Source organism: Gopherus evgoodei, chromosome 2 (assembly GCF_007399415.2).
Source record: "Gopherus evgoodei ecotype Sinaloan lineage chromosome 2, rGopEvg1_v1.p, whole genome shotgun sequence".
Taxonomy (NCBI): Eukaryota; Metazoa; Chordata; order Testudines; family Testudinidae; genus Gopherus; species Gopherus evgoodei.
This window is the reverse complement of record NC_044323.1, coordinates 13298964-13323367: the sequence shown is the minus strand read 5'-3', so window position 1 is coordinate 13323367 and position 24404 is coordinate 13298964. Positions and strand designations below refer to the sequence as shown.

At 50.9% G+C, this 24404-nt stretch overlaps 1 protein-coding gene across 1 annotated transcript in view; it reads left to right on the top strand.

Moving 5' to 3' along the window:
• The window catches only part of EXOG (exo/endonuclease G), a 49142-nt gene that overhangs the window by 11778 nt on the left and 12960 nt on the right, over positions 1–24404 (top strand). The window contains exon 5 of the mRNA XM_030550012.1: positions 8811–8925. Coding sequence (XP_030405872.1) covers positions 8811–8925 — 115 coding nt within the window. The remainder of the gene's footprint in view (positions 1–8810; positions 8926–24404) is intronic.

Below are 24404 nucleotides of genomic sequence, written 5' to 3'. Positions count from 1 at the left end.
AATGAAGAACGGTCCTAGCTCCCTGGATCAATGTCTATAGTTACACTAGCACATGTATGCCCATGGCAATGGATGCAGCTCAATCAGTGACAGGACTTTCCACTGCCCTCTAGGCTGGCCAAAGACACTCCTCCTGAGACTCCATTGTATCCATCAGTACAAACAGGTTAATATTGCCACTCTGATGTAGTTAATTGACATCTTCTGATGTAGCTAGTTACCGCCCATCACCTTGTACCTGTTGTTTTGATCAAAACATCTCTATCCATCATGTTGTTATTCTGACCTTATCTTTAAGATGGGTCAGCATGCTCCTGTTATCTTTGGGGAATGTGCTAGTATTGGGGTGTTCTGGTACCACCCTTCTGGAATGTGTTTACATGCATGGCCTGTGCCTAGCACTTCTTTGGAATATCTGTTTCTTCTTCGAGTGATTGCTCACATCCATTCCAGTTAGGTGTGCGCGCCGCGCGTGCACGTTCGTCGGAAACTTTTTACCCTAGCAACTCCAGTGGGCCGGCAGGTCGCCCCCTGGAGTGGCGCCGCCATGGCGCCCAATATATATCCCTGCCGGCCCGCCCGCTCCTCAGTTCCTTCTTACCGCCGTGTCGGTCGTTGGAACTGTGGAGCGCGGCATAGCTGTCCTCCACGTCCCTAGCTCTCCTAGTTCTCTATCGTTTATCTATCGTTCATCTCTAGTTCCATTATAGTTGTTAATTAGTTTGTTAAGCAGATAGTTAAGTTAAATAGTTGCTAAGTAGTTCTTTGCCGGGGGCTTAGCCCTTCCCGGCACCCGGCGCCAGGCTCATGCCTGTTTCGCCGGGCTTCAAGCAGTGTGCGGCCTGCAAGAAGCCCATGCCTACCAGCGATCCCCACGAAGCGTGCCTGAAGTGCCTCGGGGAATCGCACAGATCTGACAAGTGCCGCATCTGTAAGGCCTTTAAGCCGAGGACAAAGAAGGAGAGGGATCAAAGGCTCCGAACTCTCCTAATGGAGGCGGCACTTGACCCGACGGCTTCGCAGGCCGTGGTATCGGCACCGGCACCGGATCGCTCCGGCACCGAGAAGACTCCTCGGCACCGACCCTCTCCGGCACTGGAGTCAGAGCCAAGGCCGTCGAAGTCTGATACTCCGGCCAGGAAGACCCGGCTAGAGCGCCCGGCCTCGACATCGGCCGTGGCGCCGCCGGCACCGTCAGCACCGTTGACTCCGGGCCCGGCAGGTCCTTTGAGTCCGGTACCGCCGAGCTCCCCCATGAGATCTGGGGTTGAGATAGTGGTCCCGTCCACACCGGAGACCTTCGCCTCGGCTCGGGACCTTATTGCCCTGACTGAGCCCACTCGGCTGCCACCCCCGGTACCTCCGGTGCGGGTCGTGTCCAGAGGCAAGCCCATGATATCGGCACCGCCCAGAGACAGTCGTTCACGATCCAGGTCCCGACGTCTTGGGCGCTCCAGATCCCGACGCCGCTCGCAGTCCCGGCACCGCTCCCCTCAGCGGTACCGGTCGCACTCGCGGCACCGGTCGGCATCGAGACGGTCGCGGTCAGGCTCCAGTCGTCGACACCGGCACCGCGATTCCAGGAGCGGGTCCCGACGCTACTCGCCGCACCGGTCGACCTCCCGGCACCGAGCTGGTGGCAGGTCCCGGTCTCGGTCGACCTCCCGGCACCGAGCTGGTGGCAGGTCCCGGTCGACCTCCCGGCACCGCGCTGGTGGCAGGTCCCGGCACCGAAGCGGCGCCCGGTACCGATCAGGATCCTGGCACCGTGACAGATCCCGGTCCCGATCCCGATCCCGGCACCGATATGACTCCCGGCACCGGTCCCCGGCACCGAGACGATCCTCCGTGCCGGCCCGCGCAGACCCTTACCATCCAGGGTCGGCCCCACCATGGCCCTCGAGACAGCCGTCCGTATCTTCCCAGACGGACAGCGGGTATGCGCTGGGCACCGACAGGCAGGCGGCGCTGTTCGGTGATCCGCCGCTGCAGGACCAAGGCCCACAACAGTGGGGATTCTGGACACCCTGGGCATACCATCAGGCCCAGGGCCCCCAGCAGCTCCCTGCTAGACCGGCGACTGCGGAGCGTAGGGCCCCTGAAGCCTCGTTGTCTCGCCCCCCTCCCTCCCCGGAAGGGGAGGAAGGGTCCAAGCAGCAGGACTCCGCTGCGGCTCCGGAGGCAGAGGCGAGGGCTGAGGAAGACCCTCAGTTAGACACTCTCGTGCCTGGGGTCTCATCTTCCTCCTCCCCGGATGAGGTGGTGGCGGGTACCTCCTCCAACAGTCCCCCCCCGCTGGATCTCAGGGCGCACCAAGACCTCCTCAGGCGCTTGGCTCAAAATCTGAGTCTGCAGGCAGAGGAGGTCTCGGAGATAGAGGATCCAATTGTAACCATCCTCTCTTCTGATGCTCCCACCAGGGTCGCCCTGCCCTTCATACGGACCATCCAGGCCAACGCCAATACCATCTGGCAGTCCCCGGCCTCCATCCCTCCGACAGCGAAAGGAGTCGAGAGGAAGTACATGGCCCCTTCTAGGGGATACGAATATCTCCATGTACACCCGACTCCGGGTTCACTGGTGGTGCAATCAGTGAACGATAGGGAGCGTCACGGCCAGGAGGCTCCAGCCCCCAAATCCAGAGAAGCCAGGCGGATGGACCTCCTTGGCCGTAAGGTGTATTCGGCTGGGGCGCTGCAGCTCAGGGTCTCCAACCAGCAGGCCCTGCTGAGCAGATATGCCTTTAATTCCTGGGTGGCAGTGGACAAATTTAAGGAGCTGCTGCCACAGGATGCTCGCCAAGAGTTTACGGCCATCTTGGACGACGGCAAGAAGGTCGCACGCATGGCCTTACAAGCCTCCTTGGACGCTGCGGACTCGGCTGCCCGTACCCTCGCGTCAGGAGTTACGATGCGTCGCATCTCCTGGCTGCAGGTTTCCGGACTTCCGCCGGAGCTCCAGCATACCATACAGGACCTTCCTTTCGAAGGCCAGGGCCTGTTTTCTGATAAGACAGACCCCAGACTCAAGAGTCTAAAAGACAACCGGGTTATTATGCGGTCCCTCGGGATGCACACCCCCGTGACGCAGCGTAGACCCTTTAGGTCGCAACAACAGCAGCAACGTAGGCCGTTTTCCCAGTTCCGCCAGCGGCAGGACCTTTACAGGCGCCGCGGCAGGAACGGAAGGCGCAGACAGTCGGGGAACCAAGGGGGGCAGAACCAAGGCTCCTCAAAACCCCCGCCTGGTCCTAAGCCTTCATTTTGAAGGTGCGCCCGAGGGCGCGGTAACAGTTTCCCCTATGGATCCTTCCCCCCCGTTTTCCAACCGCCTTTCGTTTTTCCTCCCGGCGTGGTCCCAAATAACATCGGACCGCTGGGTCTTGAGCATGGTGCAGACGGGATACCGCCTGCAGTTTGTTTCATTTCCTCCTTCCCGCCCTCCTTCCTCGTCCCTCTTCAGGGACCCCTCTCACGAGCAATTCCTTCGGCAGGAGGTGCAGACGCTCCTCAGCAAAGGAGCTATAGAGGCGGTTCCGGAAAACGAGAAAGGCAAGGGGTTTTATTCCCGCTACTTTCTGATCCCCAAGGCCAAGGGGGGCCTCAGGCCTATCCTCGACCTGCGAGAACTCAACAAATACCTCGTGAAGTTGAAGTTCCGCATGGTATCCCTGGGGACCATTATTCCATCCCTGGATCCGGGAGACTGGTACGCCGCCCTCGACATGTAGGACGCGTATTTCCACATTGCCATTTGGCCACGCCACAGACGCTTTCTCCGCTTCGTTGTGGGGCTCTTCATTATCAGTTTGCAGTCCTCCCATTCGGCCTGTCCACGGCCCCGAGGGTGTTTACAAAATGCATGGCAGTTGTCGTGGCGCATCTTCGGCGCAACCGTGTCCACGTGTTCCCTTATCTGGACGACTGGTTGATTCGGGGCACGTCGGAACAGCAAGTCAACAGCCATGTCCGCGTGATCACCGGCATGTTTGCAAGTCTGGGCCTCTTGATAAACACAGACAAATCCACCCTGAGGCCCACGCAGAAGGTGGAATTTATCGGGGCCGTCCTGGACGCCACTGTGGGCAGGGCCTCCCTGCCTCTGCAACGGTTTCAGACCATGGCGGCGATCGTTCAACGTTTGCGGTCAGCCCCATTGACGTCAGTGAGGACATGTCTAACCCTGTTAGGCCACATGGCGGCGTGCACCTTTGTGACCGACTACGCTCGGCTCCACATGAGGCCTCTCCAGCTGTGGCTTATCAGTCATTACAGGCCGGCAAGGCAACCGTTAGACATGTTAGTCACAATCCCCCAGAAGGTCTTAGATTCTCTCGGCTGGTGGTTAGACCAGTCCGTATTATGTGCGGGTCTTCCCTTCCACCCCTCTCAGCCCTCGGTATCCCTGACAACGGATGCCTCAGATCTAGGCTGGGGGGCCCACCTAGGGGCCCTGCGGACACAGGGCCTGTGGTCCCAGGAGGAGGTGGGGCTACACATCAACATGCGGGAGTTGAGAGCGGTCCGCCTTGCTTGTCAAGCGTTCTGTCATCAGCTTCAGGGTCGTTGTGCCGCCGTGTTCACGGACAACACGACGACCATGTACTATATCAACAAGCAGGGCGGCACCAGGTCCTCCTCCCTGTGCCACGAGGCGATACGACTCTGGGACTTTTGCGTAGCCCACTCCATTCACCTCAGGGCTTCCTTCCTCCCTGGAGTACGGAACACGCTGGCGGATCGATTGAGCAGATCCTTCCTGTCACACGAGTGGTCCCTTCGCCCGGACGTCGCTCTCTCCATTTTCCGGAGGTGGGGTTATCCCCGGGTGGACCTCTTCGCGTCCAAGGGGAACAGGAAGTGCCAAGCGTTCTGCTCCTTTCAGGGCAGGGAGCCGGGGTCGATAGCGGATGCCTTCCTCATCCAGTGGTCAACCCACCTGTACTATGCGTTTCCCCCGTTCCCTCTGGTCCACAAGGTCCTCCTGAAGGTGCGCAGAGACAGGGCTCTCGTGATCATGGTGGCCCCGGCATGGCCCAGGCAGCACTGGTACACCGTGCTGCTGGACTTGGCCATAGCCGACCCAGTTCCCCTGCCCCTTCATCCGGACCTGATTACCCAGGACCACGGGACCCTCTGTCACCCAGACCTGCAGTCGCTGCACCTAGCGGCGTGGCTCCTGCGTGGCTGACTGGTTCCGAGCTGCGCTGCTCCACGCCTGTGAAAGAGGTGCTCTTGAGCAGCAGGAAACCGTCCACAAGAGCCACATATTCGGCGAAATGGAAGCGCTTCTCCTGTTGGTGCGTAGAGAGAAATCTCCGCCCTATGGAAGTTTCGATAACCGAAATCTTAGACTACGTTTGGTCCCTCAAAGGGCAAGGTCTGGCCTTATCGTCATTGCGAGTCCACCTAGCAGCTATCTCCACCTTTCACCCGGGTGCGGACGGTCGCTCCGTTTTTTCTCACCCGACGGTGTCGAGATTCCTGAAAGGGCTGGAACGTTTATTCCCTAACGTCCGTCCCCCTGCTCCAACCTGGGATCTTAACCTGGTGTTGTCCCGGCTCATGGGGCCCCCCTTTGAGCCGTTAGCTACTTGCTCCCTGCTCTACCTCTCTTGGAAAACTGCCTTTCTAGTGGCTATCACCTCAGCTAGACGGGTGTCGGAGCTCCGAGCTCTTGTGGTAGACCCCCCATATACGGTCTTCCACAAGGACAAGGTGCAGCTGAGACCACACCCTGCTTTTCTGCCCAAGGTGGTCTCAGCCTTCCACGTCAACCAAGAGATTTTCCTTCCGGTTTTTTTCCCAAAACCTCACTCCTCAGGCAGGGAGCAGCAGCTCCACTCGCTGGATGTCCGTAGGGCTCTCGCGTTCTACATAGAGAGAACTAAGCCCTTCCGAAAATCCCCCCAGCTTTTCGTGGCGGTAGCAGATCGTATGAAAGGGCTTCCTATCTCCTCCCAGAGGGTATCCTCTTGGGTTACGTCCTGTATCAGGACCTGTTATGACTTGGCCCATGTCCCTACGGGCCGTGTGACTGCGCATTCTACCAGGGCGCAGGCGTCGTCGCTGGCTTTCCTCGCCCGCGTGCCCATCCAGGAAATCTGTCGGGCAGCGACCTGGTCATCGGTCCACACCTTTGCTTCCCACTACGCCCTGGTCCAGCAGTCGAGGGAGGATGCGGCCTTCGGAACTGCAGTGCTCCGTGCCGCGACTTCTCACTCCGACCCCACCGCCTAGGTATGGCTTGGGAGTCACCTAACTGGAATGGATGTGAGCAATCACTCGAAGAAGAAAAGACGGTTACTCATCTTTGTAACTGTTGTTCTTCGAGATGTGTTGCTCACATCCATTCCACACCCGCCCTCCTTCCCCACTGTCGGAGTAGCCGGCAAGAAGGAACTGAGGAGCGGGCGGGCCGGCAGGGATATATATTGGGCGCCATGGCGGCGCCACTCCAGGGGGCGACCTGCCGGCCCACTGGAGTTGCTAGGGTAAAAAGTTTCCGACGAACGTGCACGCGCGGCGCGCACACCTAACTGGAATGGATGTGAGCAACACATCTCGAAGAACAACAGTTACAAAGGTGAGTAACCGTCTTTTCTGCAATATTAGCCTCTGTGAGCAGGCCTTGCCTTTTCATCACAACTTAACTTTGCTTTATAGCAGCAAAGCTTTGACCACTACTTTAGTTTAGGCCTCAGGCCTCATACTAGGCTTCTAATAAAAGGGCTTATATTTCAGGCCCTCTTCCTACTACCGGAGAAAAATTTCCCTTTTTCTCCTCTGGCGTATAGAGGGGCTGTGGCCCAATCAGGAGACTTGGAGCTCTCCCAGTCAGAGCATAGGGGCATGGCTTGTGCCCCAGTTGGGCTTCATCAACCCTGGTCCCTGTCTGAAAGTTGCCAGGTGGAAGACTGGAGTATGACTCCCCCCCCAGCACTCCCATGGCTACAGGTTTGAGACCTCAAGGCCTGACAGGAGTACATGCATCCAAGTAACAACCAGCCGAAATCTTCACTTGTGAAGACTGGCAGCATCGCATCTTTGAGGTGATGGAACTGGATGATGTGTATTAACTGTTCATAATGACTCTTTTCCTTTATTCTTCATTCTTGCAAACGCTGCTCTCTACTTTTACAGGAATATATATAAAAGCATATGAGGCATTCAGTAAGGTTATATGATTTTATGGATAAATAATGCACTATGACATTTTAAGAGTTATTCAGTTGTTTTAATGCCTCAGGAAATTGGGCTTAAGTTTTCACTGATGCTAAAGCTAGGCACGTGCCAGTTTAGGGTCGGGAGCTCCTGTTACTCCTCTTAGCTGAGAACTCTAGCTAATCAGGAGATCATGGGGAGAGCCTGAAAATTGCATCAGGCACCTACAGCCCCAAGGTCTTAGCCTACTAAGCAGAATTAAATATCACTGTTACCACTCCCCTCCTCCCCCAGTGCCATGCCCCCTCCAATTTAAAGGAATAAAACTACTCTGTGTTATTTATTCAGTTCATATTGCCAGTCAGCTTTCTATGTGATGCAATTGTAAGGATGAAATGTACTATGTTTCTAGCTTTTGTTTCACTTCTCTTCTCTTCTGTCCCTTCCTGGTTCACTTCTCTTTTCCTTTCTCCTCTTTCCTATAATTGATTATTTCTAGTGTTGACTTTCAGGGTCTGTATTCTTTTTTCATTTTCTCCTTTCAATACCCTTATCTCTCTCTCTCTTTTTTACATTTTATCTGCCACCTCTATTTTCTGTGTCTCCTTACTTCTCCCCACCAAGAAATCTCTCTCAATACTATGCTTCTTTTCTAATTTATCCCGTCAATTTCTTCCTCTCTCTCTCCCACCCAACCCAAGTATATGAAATAACTGTTTGGAAATTTGACTATTTCAAAGGTGACCAAAGTGAGACTTGCAAACCAAATGTGACACAACTCCCCTCTCCTCTTCAGTAGAGGTCCCCACAGTGATTGTTTTGACGTAAGCAGCGGCTGTGACCTGTAGGAACCATATAAAGAGTGGCTGTAATCAGTTCCATTTTATGAAAACTAGGCATGACTTGGCAAGCTGTTCACCTGGACAGACTTTTCATCCTCCAAACTACGTTCATTTAAGTATTTTTCTGAACTCCAAAAACATGCACTTTGGTTTGATACCTTTCCCAAAGGCAGGGTTACATTGTTCCTAATCAGTTTTACACAGAAGAGCAAGAAGGGGCTTGTAGACTGCAATAGGCATCAATGCATGTGAGAAAATGCCTGGAACACTTGCAATTTGACATTTAAGATTCTGAATGCAGATTACAAAAATCTCTAATTATATGTTTTACAAAAATATTTGGCGGTATGTTGAAGGACTATAATTCCTCTAACATATGGAGGAGCAAACAAAAAATAATATAAAAAAAAACCCTTTTGAAATGAGAGAGGATGCAGCCCCCCAAAAATTCTTATTTATTCAAAGTGATCAAGAACTCAGTAATGGAAAGGAATGGAGAATTTGAGTTTTGAGGGAATGTGATAAAACTGCCGATCTAAGGTCTCAAATGTGTGCAGAAAATGCATGACCAATTGTAAATTAACCAATGGGGGTTGAATGAAGGAGATGGGACGACAGCTTCAACTTATGCATACATTTACTCATTTTTTGGCATGCAGCTTGGGCCCATATTTTTGAAAATGCGCCCAAAACTGTTTGAGAGTAGTTTGTCTTGCCCTCTATGATCTAGGCATAATTTAAAAAAAAAAAAAAAAATGAAAGTTTCCCCCACTGGCATTTCCTGACCTGAGGGATATCTTCGCAGAATGGAAATGTATTGTCGGGAGCTGACAGAGAGATTTGAGGATGTTTGGATAGTTTCTGGACCTTTGACCTTGCCTCAGACAGGGGATGATGGAAAGAAAAGAGTTACCTATCAGGTAGGTACCTGTGCTGTTGTTACACACTAAATTGAATGTCACTGTTAACAGTATCTTTACATAAAACAGAAACAAATAAATATAATTGTCTTGCAGTTTGGTTAAAACAAAGTTAAACTCCTTTGTAGCACTTGCAAAATGTTGGAATAGACATTAGCACTGTTGTAGCTTGCCTACGCTCTGAAGTCGTGCTGCAATGAATCCTGTTATAAAATCCTTCATTTTGTTCAGGAAATAGAGGGTATTTAAATGCTTCTTTGTAAAGCTGTATTAAAACTGTACTTAGTGCTTCTATAATGCAAGATAACTGCTAGGTAGAGGGCCAGTGGGGTTTGCTGCTGTATATGTATCTATTTAATCATTTATTTATATAGTCTTTAAAATTACACATCTCTGAACCATCACAATGCTAACACAGTGTGGGGGTTTCAAAGCCACGGAACGGTTTTGGGTGCCCTGTTCCCATTAATTTTAACAGCAATTAGTTGTCTAAATCCCTTCACCAGCATTTAAAATCTCAGCCCTAAAGCTTGATCTAAAAATCAGTGAAATCAGCTGACAGGCTGCAGTTAAATTCAATAGGCTTTGGATGCAGCCTTATCACTGTAATCTGTGTCCTCCCTCCCTGTCACCACTTATTTTTTATTACACCAATTGATGCATAAAATGTTCATTGAAGTTTTGGACAAGGTCTTCAGAAGTTATTGCATTACAAGCCAAGAGACTGAGAAATGCTACTGAGTTGACTGGTAGCCCCCCCACCCCTTTGCTTGACCAACCTGCTCTTATTCTTAAAGGTAAGTACATGTGTAAATTCAGAGCAGGGACTATCTTTGACTGTACAGCACCAGCATGATGAGGCCTTAATCCTGCCTAAGGTCTTTGGGTGCTAGCATAATGCAAATAAATAATAATAATTCATAATTTTCATTGTCAGAGATAAAGATGTACAACCTTTAATCATTGCAATACCCTTGTGAGGTAGGTAATTGCTGTCCTCATTTTACAAATGGAGAAACTGAGAGTGGTTAAGGGACTTGACCAAGGCCACGCAGCAAGTCAGCAGCAAAGCTAGGATTAGAATATTCTGGAGTCCAGGCTTGTGCATAGCCCACTAGACTTTGCTTCACTTTGATTATCATGATAGTTTAGTTTCAATTGTTTATCCTTTAAAAAAGATTATTATCTTGGATTACAAAGAATTAGCAATCAACTGGGATAAGACGGTTACTCACCTTTGTAACTGTTGTTCTTCGAGATGTGTTGCTCACATCCATTCCAGTTAGGTGTGCGCGCCGCGCGTGCACGTTCGTCGGAAACTTTTTACCCTAGCAACTCCAATGGGCCGGCAGGTCGCCCCCTAGAGTGGCGCCGCCATGGCACCTGATATATACCCCTGCCGGCCCACCCGCTCCTCAGTTCCTTCTTGCCGGCTACTCCGACAGTGGGGAAGGAGGGCGGGTGTGGAATGGATGTGAGCAACACATCTCGAAGAACAACAGTTACAAAGATGAGTAACCGTCTTTTCTTCTTCGAGTGATTGCTCACATCCATTCCAGTTAGGTGAATCCCAAGTCATACCTAGGCGGTGGGGTCGGAGTGAGAAGTAGCGGCATGGAGCACTGCAGATCCGAAGGCCGCATCCTCTCTGGACTGCTGGACCAGAGCGTAGTGGGAAGCAAAGGTGTGGACCGATGACCAGGTCGCTGCCCGACAGATTTCCTGGATGGGCACACGGGCAAGGAAAGCCAGCGACGACGCCTGCGCCCTGGTCGAGTGCGCAGTCACACGGCCCGTAGGAACGTGAGCCAAGTCATAGCAGGTCCTGATACAGGACGTTACCCACGAGGATAACCTCTGCGAGGAAATGGGAAGCCCCTTAATGCGGTCCGCTACTGCCACGAAAAGCTGGGGGGATTTGCGGAACGGTTTGGTCCTCTCCACATAAAACGCGAGAGCCCGACGGACATCAAGCGAGTGGAGTTGTTGCTCCCTGCGTGAAGAATGAGGTTTCGGGAAAAAACTGGGAGGAAGATCTCCTGGTTGACGTGGAAGGCTGAGACCACCTTGGGGAGAAAGGCAGGGTGCGGTCTCAGCTGTACCTTATCTTTATGGAAGACTGTATACGGGGGATCTACCATGAGAGCCCGGAGTTCCGACACCCGTCTAGCTGAGGTAATAGCTACTAAAAAGGCAGTCTTCCAAGAAAGATAGAGCAGGGAGCAAGTAGCTAACGGCTCAAAGGGGGGCCCCATGAGCCGAGACAACACCAGGTTAAGATCCCAGGTAGGGGCAGGGGGTCGGACGTTAGGGTATAGACGTTCCAGCCCCTTAAGGAATCTAGTCACCATCGGGTGAGAGAAAACGGAGCGGCCATCCCCACCCGGGTGAAAGGTGGAGATAGCCGCCAGGTGGACCCGCAGGGACGATATCGCCAGGCCCTGTTGCTTAAGGGACCAAATATAGTCCATAATATTGGCCACCGAAACTTCCATCGGGAGGAGACCCTTCTCCACGCACCAACCGGAGAAACGCTTCCACTTGGCTGAGTATGTCGCTCTAGTGGAAGGCTTCCTGCTGCCCAAGAGTACCTCACGTACTGGGGTGGAGCACCGCAACTCAGAACTGGTCAGCCACGCAGGAGCCATGCTGCTAGGTGCAGCGACTGGAGGTCCGGGTGACAGAGAGTTCCATGGTCCTGGGTGATCAGGTCCGGGTGAAGGGGCAGGGGAACTGGGTCGGCTATGGCCAGGTCCAGCAACATGGGGTACCAATGTTGCCTGGGCCACGCCGGGGCTACCATGATCACGCGGGCCCTGTCCCTGTGCACCTTCAGAAGGACCCTGTGGACCAACGGGAACGGGGGGAACGTGTAGAACAAGTGGGTCGTCCACGGAATAAGGAAGGCGTCCGCTATAGACCCGGGTTCCCGGTCCTGAAAGGAGCAGAACGCCTGGCATTTCCTGTTCCCCCTGGACGCGAAGAGGTCCACGCGGGACAACCCCACCTCTGGAAAATCGAGAGGGCGACGTGCGGGCGGAGGGACCATTCGTGCGCGAGGAAGGATCTGCTCAGGCGGTCCGCCAGCGTGTTCCGTACTCCGGGGAGGAAGGAAGCCGTGAAGTGAATGGAGTGGGCTATACAAAAGTCCCAGAGTCGCATCGCCTTGTGACATAGGAGAGAGGATCTGGTGCCACCCTGCTTGTTGATATAGTACATGGTCGTCGTGTTGTCGGTAAATACCGCGACACAACGACCCCGAAGCTGGTGACAGAACGTTTGACAAGCAAGGCGGACCGCTCTCAACTCCCGCCTGTTGATGTGTAGCTCCACCTCCTGTGGGGACCACAGGCCCTGTGTCCTCAGGGTTCCGAGGTGGGCCCCCCAGCCGAGATCTGAGGCATCCGTCGTTAGGGACACCGAGGGCTGGGGTGGGTGGAATAGGAGCCCCGCACACATGACGGACTGGTCTAGCCACCAACTGAGAGAATCCAACACCCCCTGGGGGATTGTGATCAGCATGTCTAGTGACTGCCTTGCCGGCCAGTAATGCGCAATGAGCCAAGACTGGAGGGGCCTCATGCGGAGCTGTGCATACCCGGTCACAAATGTGCAGGCTGCCATATGGCCTAACAGGGTTAGACATGTCCGTATCGATGTCAGGGGGGCTGCCAGCAAGCGCTGAACGATCGCCGACAACGACTGGAACCTCGGCAACGGCAGAAGGGCCCTGGCCACGGTGGAGTCCAGGACGGCCCCAATGAACTCCACCCTCTGCGAGGGGAGCAGGGTGGACTTGTCCACGTTGATCATGAGGCCCAAGGTAGCAAACAGGCCGGTGATCCTGCGGACATGGCTGCAGACCTGCAGCTCCGACGTGCCCCGAAATAACCAATCGTCGAGGTAAGGGAACACGTGAATGCGACTGCGCCGAAGATGTGCCACAACGACGGCCATGCATTTTGTGAATACTCTCGGAGCCGTAGAAAGGCCAAATGGGAGGACCGCAAATTGGTAGTGAAGGCGGCCGACCACGAACCGAAGGAAACGTCTGTGGTGTGGCCATATGGCAATATGAAAATAAGCGTCCTGCATGTCGAGGGCGGCATACCAGTCTCCAGGATCCAGGGATGGGATAATGGTCCCCAGGGATACCATGCGGAACTTCAGCTTCACTAGATATTTGTTGAGCTCTCGCAGGTCGAGGATAGGCCTGAGGCCTCCCTTGGCCTTGGGGATCAGAAAGTAGCGGGAATAAAACCCCTTGCCCTTCTCGTTCTCCGGAACCGCCTCTATAGCTCCTTTGTTGAGGAGCGTCTGTACCTCCTGGCGGAGGAATTGCTCGTGAGAGGGGTCCCTGAAGAGGGACGAGGATGGGGGGCGGGAGGGAGGAAATAATACAAACTGCAGACGGTATTCCGTCTGCACCGTGCGTAGGACCCAGCGGTCGGATGTTATCCGGGACCACGCCTGGAGGAAAAACGAAAGGCGGTTGGAAAACGGGGGGGAAGGATCCATGGGGGATACTGGTATTACGCCCTCGGGCGCATCTTCAAAACGAAGGTTTGGGTCCAGGTGGGGCTTTAGAGGAGTTTTGGTTTTGCCCCCCTTGATTGCCCGACGGCCTGCGCCTGCCATTTCTGCCACGGCGCCTATTAAGGTCCTGCCGCTGTGGCCGACGCTGCTGCTGTTGCTGCGGCCGGAAGGGTCTGCGTTGTGTCCCAGGCGTGTGCATACCAAGGGAGCGCATAATGACCCGATTGTCCTTAAGACTTTTCAGTTTGGGGTCTGTCTTCTCCGAGAACAGGCCCTGGCCTTCGAACGGTAGGTCCTGGATGGTGTATTGGAGCTCCGGTGGAAGGCCAGAAACCTGAAGCCAGGAGATGCGGCGCATCGTCACCCCCGAGGCGAGGGTACGGGCAGCCGAGTCTGCAGCGTCCAAGGAGGCCTGCAACGAGGTTCGTGCAACCTTCTTGCCCTCGTCAAGAATCGCCGCAAATTCTTGACGCGCCTCTTGTGGCAGCAGCTCTTTGAACTTATCCGCTGCCACCCAAGAGTTAAATGTGTAGCGGCTAAGAAGGGCTTGCTGATTGGAAACCCTGAGCTGAAGGGCCCCAGCCGAATAAACCTTGCGGCCGAGGAGGTCCATACGCCTGGCCTCCTTGGATTTGGGGGCTTCCTGTCCGTGACGCTCCCTCTCGTTCACCGACTGTACCACCAGGGAACATGGTGTCGGGTGAATATGAAGGTACTCATAGCCCTTGGAGGGGGCCATGTACTTCCTTTCAACGCCCCGTGCAGTAGGGGGATGGAGGCCAGCGATTGCCAGATCGTATTGGCGTTGGCCTGGATCGTCCGAATGAAGGGTAGGGCGACCCTGGTGGGAGCATCGGAGGAGAGGATGCTGACAACGGGGTCCTCGATCTCAGAGACCTCCTCAGCTTGCAGGCTCAGATTCTGTGCTACGCGCCTGAGGAGGTCCTGATGTGCCCTGAGATCTAGCGGAGGAGGGCTATTAGAGGAAGTGCCAGCCACCGCCTCATCGGGAGAAGACGATGAGGAGACCCCTGGCAAGAGAGTGTCCAGTGGGGGGTCCGCCTCAGCCCTCACCTCTGGCTCAGGAGGGAGATCAGGGTCCTGTTGCTTTGACCCGTCCTCCCCGTCCGGGAAGGGAGGGGGGCGAGACAACGACACCTCCGGTGCCCTGTGCTCTGCCGTTGCAGGCCTAGGAGGAAGCTGTTGGGGGCCCTGGGCTTGATGGTACGCCCAGGGTGTCCAGAACCCCCACTGCTGGGGACCCTGGTCTTGTTGCGGAGGGTCTTGAAAAAGGGACGCTTGTCTGTCAGTGCCCAGCGCGTATACACTGTCCGCCTGCGATGACACTGACGGCTGTCTGGAAGGCCATGGAGGGGCCGACCGCAGCTGGTAAGAGTCTCTGCGTCCTGGCGCCGAAGATGTTCTCGGTGCCGGGGACCGGTACCAGGAGTCATACTGGTGCCGGGATCGGGACCGGGGTCTGTCTTGGACTCGGTGCCGGGATCGGGACCGGTACCGGCCGCTGCCTCGGTGCCGGGATCGGGACCGGTACCGGCCGCTGCCTCGGTGCCGGGATCGGGACCAGGACCTTCCACCGACGCGGTGTCGGGAGGTCGACCGGGACCTGCCACCAGCTCGGTGCCGGGAGGTCGACCGGTGCGCTGATCTATGGCGGGACTGGCTCCTAGAGTCCTCGTGCCGGTATTGGCGGCTGGAACCAGCCCGTGACCGTCTGGAGGCCGATCGGTGCCGCGAGTACGACCGGTACCGCCGAGGGGAGCGGTGCTGGGACTGCGAGCGGCAGCGGGATCTTGAGCGACCATGGTGTCGGGACCTCGACAGCGAGCGTGAGTCCCGAGACGGCGCCGTCATCATAGGTTTGCCCCTGGACGCTACCCGCACCGGAGGTACCGGGGGTGGAGGCTGAGTTGACTCAAGTCAGGGCAATGAGGTCCCGTGCCGAGGCGAAGGTCTCTGGCGTCGATGGGACCAACAGCTCAACCCCAGATCTTATGGGGGAGCTCGGTGGGACCGGACTCGATGGACCCTCCGGGCCCGGAGTCGACGGTGCCGGTAGCGCCGCGGCAGATGTCGGTGCCGGGCGCTCCACTCGAGTCTGCCTGGATTGAGTTGCAGACTTCGAGGGTCTTGCTTCTGCACCCGGTGCCGGGGAAGGTCGGTACCGGGGAGTCTTTCCGGTGCCGACGCGATCCGGTGCCGGTGTCGAGATGACGGCCTGCGAAGCTGCCGGGTCGAGTGCCGCTTCCATGAGGAGAGTCCTAAGTCTCTGGTCTCTCTCCTTCTTTGTTCTAGGCTTAAAAGCCTTGCAAATGCGGCACTTGTCCGACCTGTGTGATTCCCCCAGGCACTTTAGACACGTGTCGTGAGGGTCGCTGGTCGGCATCGGCTTCTTACAGGCCGCACATTGCTTGAAGCCCGGCGAACCAGGCATGAGCCCGGTGCCGGGTGCCGGGAAGGGCTACGGCCCAAACCGGCTAACGAATATCTACAATATTATTTACACTATTAACTATATAACTAACTACACTTAACTACTAACTATCAACCGTAGAACAAGGAGAGCTAGGGACGTGGAGGACAGCAATGCCGCGCTCCACAGTTCCAACGACCGACACGGCGGTAAGAAGGAACTGAGGAGCGGGTGGGCCGGCAGGGGTATATATCAGGTGCCATGGCGGCGCCACTCTAGGGGGCAACCTGCCGGCCCACTGGAGTTGCTAGGGTAAAAAGTTTCCGACGAACGTGCATGCGCGGCGCGCATACCTAACTGGAATGGATGTGAGCAATCACTCGAAGAAGAACCAGAGGATGGACCCTGAGAATATTTTTAAAATGACAATGATTTTCCAGCAAGCTGTAGAATTGTTCAGAGTCTAGCAGTTGTTTCCACTATGTTGAATTTTAGTCAGCATTTTCTAAATTGTGTCTTTGGAGGAACAGTGTCTCCTCCCAGTTGAAAAGGAAGGGTATATTTAAAAAAAACAAATCACTCTAACTCTGGGTATCAGTTTTGAAACATTAATTTTAGCACTCCACAGGTAAAAATAAGACCAGTCTCTGTATCTTACTGCCTTTATTAAAAGTAACTTGATACCAGCATACTATTATTGAATAACACAGTAGCGCAATGTGTCCCTGCGGCTTTGATTGCCATATCATTTTGTTCTAGTCTGGTGCCAAGACATCTTCATCATCCCTGGGTTTTGATGACAACTCACATCTTTCTTGAATGTTGTATCAGTTTTGGTCTTACTACAAGCTATGAGGTGAAGTTCGATCTTATGAGAGTCTGGGATAGGAAATGGCAAAGTGATGGTCGCATTTATAAACCCTGTTTAGTAAATTACCTTTTTCCAGAATGAGACAGAGTGGATAGATTCCTTTGCAATTTAACACTTTGTCATGAATTTCTGTATTATATTCCCAAACTCGTGTATATTTAGTTCAAGGATGGGAATAATTTAATTAGTTTTACTATTTGAGTTATTTCAACTTTAAATCTTTAATTATGTATATGGATGATAGTTTATTTTAGCTGGCGTTTTGAATGTGTTTGTGAATTTTAGAAAGAATCACTATTAAATTTCATGAAAATGAAAGGGGGTAGAATATAACAGAAAACAAGCTAAATTTCAACCTAATGTGGTTACAATGTGGCTGTAGTTCTGCTGCTTCTCAAGGTTGTTTAAAGGAACGTGTAGTCTTTTCAACTTGCAACCACTCAGCTGTGTATTTGTTTGGTTATTTGCAGTAGCATGAATGTTAGGTGCTTGTTGGCGCCTGATTCTCTTTGAAATTTGAGAAAGGACTCATAGACTCTTACTAGGAAGAACTTGCTATTTGCAAATGTGCTTTGTAGCATATGGGCAAAGTCACTTGTGTTCAGGTTCTTTTAAAGGATTCATTCCCTTACTGTATATAAAATATACACTGAAAATATCTAAAATTCCTGAGTTTTTGTCATTTTGTATATTGTTTGCAGTAGACACTCTTCTGTTCTAACTAGGAGTTTGTCCCTTGGGGAGCAAGACTTTGGAGCGTAGGAATTTTTTGTTCACCAGTAAAAACTAATTCTCTCTCCTAAAACAGGGGGCGTAATTTGCCAAATCACACATAAAAGTTCATTAAAATAAATATCTGGAGTGAAATCTGGCCCCTGGGAAGTCAATGGGAGTTTTGCCATTGACTTCATAGGCCAAGATTTCACCTCTAAAACCAGGAACCCAAAGAATTTGCTACTGGTGAGTACCCTGCATTGTGTTCAGACCAGTGACCTAGAAATGGAAGGTTCTGTAATCCACAACCAGCCTCTAATCTCATTGTTTGTTTGATGCGGATGACGTGGGAAAGTGTCATTCTTTTGAAGTTGTTGTTTAAAGAGACACACTGTACTGTAGACTCAAGCAGTGAAATTACGTACTGAGGATCTAACAATGTAAATGCTGTGGCTGGACTACTCATATCTTTATGCTCCTCTAGTGTTTTCTTTTGTGAAACAAAAGATGTGTAAGTATTAAAATTTACATGTATGCATTAATCTATTTCCTGATCCACTCTTCAGTCTGTGTTTTCTTGTTCTTGGCTATTCAAATAGCGAAATATAGACCCACTGGTGGCAAGGCTGGTGATTTTCTCATCATGGATATTCCCAAAACATTATTTTTGATTACTATAGAGCAGTGGTTCCCAAACTTTGGCTTGTTCAGGGTAAGCCCCTGGCGGGCTGCGAGATGCCTTGTTTACCTGAGCATCCGCGGGTATGTCCCCTCACAGCTCCCAGTGGCTGCAGTTTACCGTTCCCAGCCAATGGGAGCTGCAGGAAGCAGTGCAGGCCAGGCCATCACTTCCCGCCACGCCCATTGGCCAGGAACAGTGAACCATGGCCACTGGGAGCTGCAAGCGGCCGTACCTGCTGACGCTCCAGGTAGACAAAGCATCTTGTGGCCTGCCTGGGGCTTACCCTGAACAAGCTGCTAACCAAGTTTGGGAACCCCTGCTCTAGAGGAAAGTCAGAGCAGCAGTCATGGCATTGTTCCCAGTTCCTGCTTGGACTGCTGTACCATTTGTTGTTTAATTCCAGAAAGGGAATTAACCTCAAACTCCTTATATGCCGATGTTGTTCTATCTATTGGCTGAACTTGCTGTATCCCAAGATAAGTTCTGTCAGCTCATCTGCCTCCAGTGGACACTTTTATCGCAAAGGATAGATTGATGATTGTGCTTGGTATTTGAGAGATACATTTGCAGAGTGTGTATATATATAAATGTAAAATAGAATGCCAACAGGAAGAATCTGTTCTGTGTCACTGGAGAGGCAGATGCAGGTTTTTCATCTTTGTCCAGAGCAAATCAAAATGACATTGTCTTGTTTTATATATTGCTATTTTCCATTGAATGTCAGTTTAGTGGTTTTCCTCGGTTGGCAGATTGTTAGTTTTAAATATGACTTGTACAATAATTTTATTGCATCACACTCGTCTCTCCACCCTTTGCTCACAATGAAATCATACTAACTCATAACAAATTTTTCCAGCAATTGTCCAGAGAAAGCACAATTGAGATCTTGTTTGTTTCAGAGAAGACATTTTGCTTGATGCTTTTTTTAACAAAGTATGTAATAATTACTGGAAGTATTTCTCTTTTGTTTAATGTTTAAAGATGTTGATTTAATGGAATTAATACATTTTCTTAACACGAGGCAGAAATCAACAATATGAGATGGGGTGCACAGCTGTCATCCACACCAGCAACTGAGAAGTGGGTGGTTAAAACCCTAACAGCACCTCTTCAAGTGTGTGATGGTGATGTAAAGATGTTTAATAAAAACCTTTGAGAAGTTCTTCAATCTCTTTTAATCTAGGCATTACAAGGGAAAAGAACCTGCAATACAGAAGGAAGCAAACTTTGGTACCATTATTCGCACTCTAGATATGCTCAGTACTATAGAGACAAGTAGCAGACACAGTTCTTACCCCTATGATCTAAGGGCCAGGATCTCAGCTGGTGTAAATGTGCATAGTTCCCTCAGCCCCTAAATTTGGATATGATGTACTAATGAAAATAATTTAAACACTGGGGAGGTAAAAAGGAAGACAGAGGTTACAAGATAGGCTCCTATTGTTGCTTTCATTTAGCAATGCACACATCTGGAAGGCTTTCTGTATTTTATTTTTTTTTAAACATATTAAAGTTGTTATAGGGGAAGTTGTAGTGACGACTATATTTAGATTGCCTAACACCGAATGAGGCACAATTTCTGTGGAAAAAATAGTATGCGATCATTTATTAAAGCCTGTATTATACTATATATGTTCAAGGAGGCTGAATTATGTGGAGCTGATTCCGAAATTTTCAGCAACACATTTTTTCATTGGAAAATGTTTCGTCAAAACCAAGCTATAGTGTTGGTCCCCCTCTCTCTCTGTGACTCAATGCTTATTCAGTTATTTATACCAAGTGGAACCACTCCAGCTGGAGAGATTGAGAAAGAGATTGGGATGTAGGAGACCCAGGTTCCTACTCTGAATCAAGCTATTGGCTATTCCAAGGTGGGTTTCTCTCCCCCTTAACTGTAACATTTCTTTAGCATAGTTTTTCTGCATGTGTATCTTTTCTGTATTACTGTTCACATCCTCAGGAAAAACAAATGCTGAATACGTTACAAGTAAAATAAAAAGAGCCCTTGGAACAGGACTGTATTCAGACTCCTCACTCCCTCATAGTGGCATGTGACAGAGCCCTGTCAACCAGGGAAACTTGGGCTGTAAGAACAGAATTAATGCTCTAACAGGGCCAATAGCAACACAAATGCAGAAGGACAGTGGGACTGGAATGAAGAGCAGAAGCGATGTTCAGGAAAATCAAGGCCAGGAAAAAGTGCACTAACAGCAAGGAGGATTCCAGAAAGCCTGTTTCTATAAGGAATCCTGGATCAAATTATAATAAAGCTCTACTGAGTTAATCCTGCGGTAATATCAATAGGAATGATGTTATCTAAAGCAAGACGTCTAATGGGCCTGGTCAGCATTGTCCCTGAAGTTATCAGTAAAGCAGATCAAGTGTCTTCTCTGAGGCACTGGACCAGAGCAGGCCACAGGCTGAATCTAGAGCAAGAGGGAGGATGTGTCTGAAGATTCAAGGGACAGCATTGCAGATGACCTGGAGATTTAACTGACCTCTTAATTTTGCTATTCCTGGACCTTGATGGGAGTGTAGACTTAAGTAGCAGCAGAGTTAACTCTGTTTCCAAGAGATACTGGATTATGGATTTCCTGCTGCCCCATAGTTGTTATATGGAGAGAGCTTCAAAACACACACAGAGAGGAAAGGGTTACTGTAGTGTAGAGGAAATGTCTGTAGATATTGTTTTAATGTATTTGACAATATTGCCTGAGGCAGAGAAAGTGTGCAGGACTGGTTAATGTGTACTGGCAGCTAAGTCCTGATGGAATTTGATTTCTATTGACCATGTCCTGCAGAAATCTCAGGTAATTGCGACCTCAGAGCTGGAGGTCCCTGTAATGAAAGCCCACTGCCTTTTGCTAATTTTGTTTAGAGTGGTTTTGCATTTTCTTGTCACTAGATGGCACAGTGCAACTTTTCAAACATCATCATTGCTTTTCATGCAAATATATTACTACCTTATTGGAGGAGACTTGCTTTCTGTTCTTGAATTCACTGGGCAGCAATAGCCCTTTTAATTGAGTTAGATATAGAATAAAAATACAGTAAAGCTTGTGTTTAAAACTGCAAGTACGTATCCTTTTAAAAAGCTTGCAGAGGGTTCTCCTGTGTCCTGTATTGGGGCTGGTGTGGAGGTGCTTCATGCCTGTGGGAGTCCTGAGAGGATTGTTCCTGAAACAAATGCAAATACCCTCAGAAATGCAGTGGGTACAGTGTCTGCTGGCTGCTGCTGAGACGAGGCAGGGTTACCCAGGACCCTCCCTTTTGTTTCCTGATTTGCACCCAGTCCTCACATTGGGCAGGTCCTGATGCACCTATGCAGGAGTTGGGTAATCTTGCTTACACAGTACAAGAATGATTTTTTCCATTGTATGTTGAGAAATTCATAAGCTGTTGTTATTTGGGAAATGCAAGGTATATATTTTCTTTATCTTTTTAGTTTAACTCCTGTCCCTGCCTCTCTCTGTCCTGTTTGAATCCATTCTAAAATTTGGAATGGTTTTAGCATGAGCATTGGTAAGCTCTTGTGGCCTTGGGGAAAAGCTTATAGGACTTCAAAGAAAAGTAGGTGAAACCTTACCCATCATTTATTTAAAAAAGCACAGAGAGAAGATGGTCGATGTGAGAGCAAGGGGAAATAAGATGATGTCATTCCAGTGCCACGCTAGGGAAAACAGGTACACACTTTAAAACGAGCTGCAACCATAAAAGGATTTGGGCTAAGAGGGCTCTGTTGTGCTAATTGCCAACATACTGTGCTGCTGAGAACAGAGGCTTCCATGTACAGGGGTGTGGCCAAATAATGTGTTCAAGAAGAGGCAGAGTCTGGTATACACACCCAAATGATAGTGGAACATGGGAAAGAGTTGACAGCATTGTGAAAAGAGAAGACTAAGGCCTTGTCTGCATTACTCACTTTTGTTGACAAAAGTCAGCTTTTTTTGACAAAACGCTGGAGGTGTACACATTGAAATGCTCCTCCCGCTGATATAACTCCCCTGCTATGCTGACATAAAACCACCTCAGTGAGAGGTGTAGGGCTTATGTCAGTGTAGTTAGGGCAAAGCAGAGTTAGTGTAGACACTGCATTCCCTACATCAACCATTGGCTCTCCTTGTCAGTTTCACGGCTCCAGAAATGCTCCAGTGGAGCCGTGAAATTGACTAAAAAGTCGGCTCTAGAGCCACACTGCTGCCCAGTCTCTGCTCCAAGCCAGGCTGCCACCCAGGCTCCTCACTGGGAGCCCTGCTGTCCCCTGGTGTCCTATCTCCCCACTCCCCACTAGGAGCACAGCAGCTGACTGGACTCTGGGTGCGGATCTCCTTGCTGGATGCGAGAAGCCTTGGATGGCTTCCCCGCTCCCAGCAGGGAGTGCAGAGACAAGAATCGACATGTGGCTGCCACCCCATTCCTGGCTGGGAGTGCAGGGATGAGGAGCCCCACCTGGCTGGGAGTGGGGAAGCAAGAAGCCCCAGGGAACAGCTGAGATCCCTGACTCTCAGTCCCCCACACTGCCTCTCTTCAGCCAGTGGAAGCACTCCTGGTGAGGGCACACACCACTGAGAGAAGGAGAGTAATGTGGACATCAGCCACTGCAGTAATTAATGCAGTGGCTGTAAGTCAACCTAACATAGGTTGACTTATCTTTGTAGTGTAGACATAGTCATTTTAAAGAACCATAGTGGAGCTGCGTATTCTTGTTGCTTTTCAGCTCATGTTATTATGGACTTGTGGAGAGGCTCATAAATCACCATGCTCCCTAGACCTTGCAGCAATAAAGCAATCTGTAATGGTTGAGAGAAATTTAAACTCAGAATTGAAATGCAATAAGTGCTTGCTGGTGTACCTGTATGTTGGAATACCTGTGTTCTGTAGAGTAGTTGGACGTTAAAGGTTCAGCTTCATCCTAGTTCTCCTGAAACAAATAAAAGTAGTAAGTAACACAAACCCTCTGCATTGACATGAGCGCAAAATGGATAAACCTGTTTGAGTACTCTTAAGAAAGAAAGGGGCAGCTTATATCTTGGGAGAGAATCCCTTTTCTTGCCTCCTGTTCTAACTCTGACCCAGGGCTGGCCTTACCATGAGGCGAACTGAGGCGGCCGCTTCAGGTGCCAGACTGTAGGGGTGGATGCCACTAGGACCCAGAGTGTAGAAAATTGTGTCTGCTGCTGGTGCATATATATTCTCTCTGCTCTAGATGCACAGAGATTGTGGAGTGCTGTGCTGGAGAAAGGAAGGCACAAGAGACATAACAGGCAGGCAGGAGAAAAGGTGAGAGGCAATAACAGAAACCAGCAGGAGCTGCAGGGAGAGGGAGGAGGAGCCTCCTTATGTACCTCACTAACACCCCCAGGAGCCTGGACTGATTAACACCAGCTTCTCAGGGAGCTTCCTGTTTCCTGCTGCTTCCCTGAACCCACTTGAGTAGAACAGGCAGTCAACTGAAGTAGTAGGAGCCGGTTAGGCCCTTGAGACGCTGATATCTTCCCTCACTCAGGCCCTGCTACCAGCCTACTTATTTGTCCCCTTCAATTGAGTATTGAGAGCCACTATAGCTGGCACAGAACAGCAGTCATGAGTGAAAGAAGAAAACACCCTTCTGGGGCAACATTCAGAAAAAGAAAGGGCAAAGGAAGCTTTTCTATCTAAGCAGGAAGGAGCTCTCCTGAGATACATAGACACAAACGTTCATGGTGAGCCTTCCAGCCCCAGTGAGGATGTGAGTGGTGAGGAGATGCCTGATCTTCCGGTTAGTCAGAGTGCAGGTGACCTGACAGCTACTGCAGCATCCATATCTCCATCTCAAATGGATGTAACCATGCACATTCCTGAAGAAAAGTGTAGATCAGAGTGTGATGGAGGCACAAGAAACAGCTGCTTCTGAGTTTAGTTCCTCAAGTGTAGATGATCCAGGACTGTGGACCCACTTGAGCAGTAGCCTGAGGGACCTCCATGTACTTCATGCGCCACAGCAAGTGAAAAACGTCGTTTCCCAAAGACAATGAAAATAGAAGTTTCTATCCATCACATTACTGGTGTGAAATCCCCAATGGTGCAAAAGTGGAGAGGCCATGGCTTATGTACTCAAAACCCCAGAATGCTGCATACTGTTTTTGTTGCAAACTCTTCCAGTCTAATATTCCAGCCACATTGGGTTCTACAGGAACAAAGGACTGGACAAATCTGACTAGAAATCTGGTATGCCATGAGAAGACAGCAAATCACCAGAGAGCTTT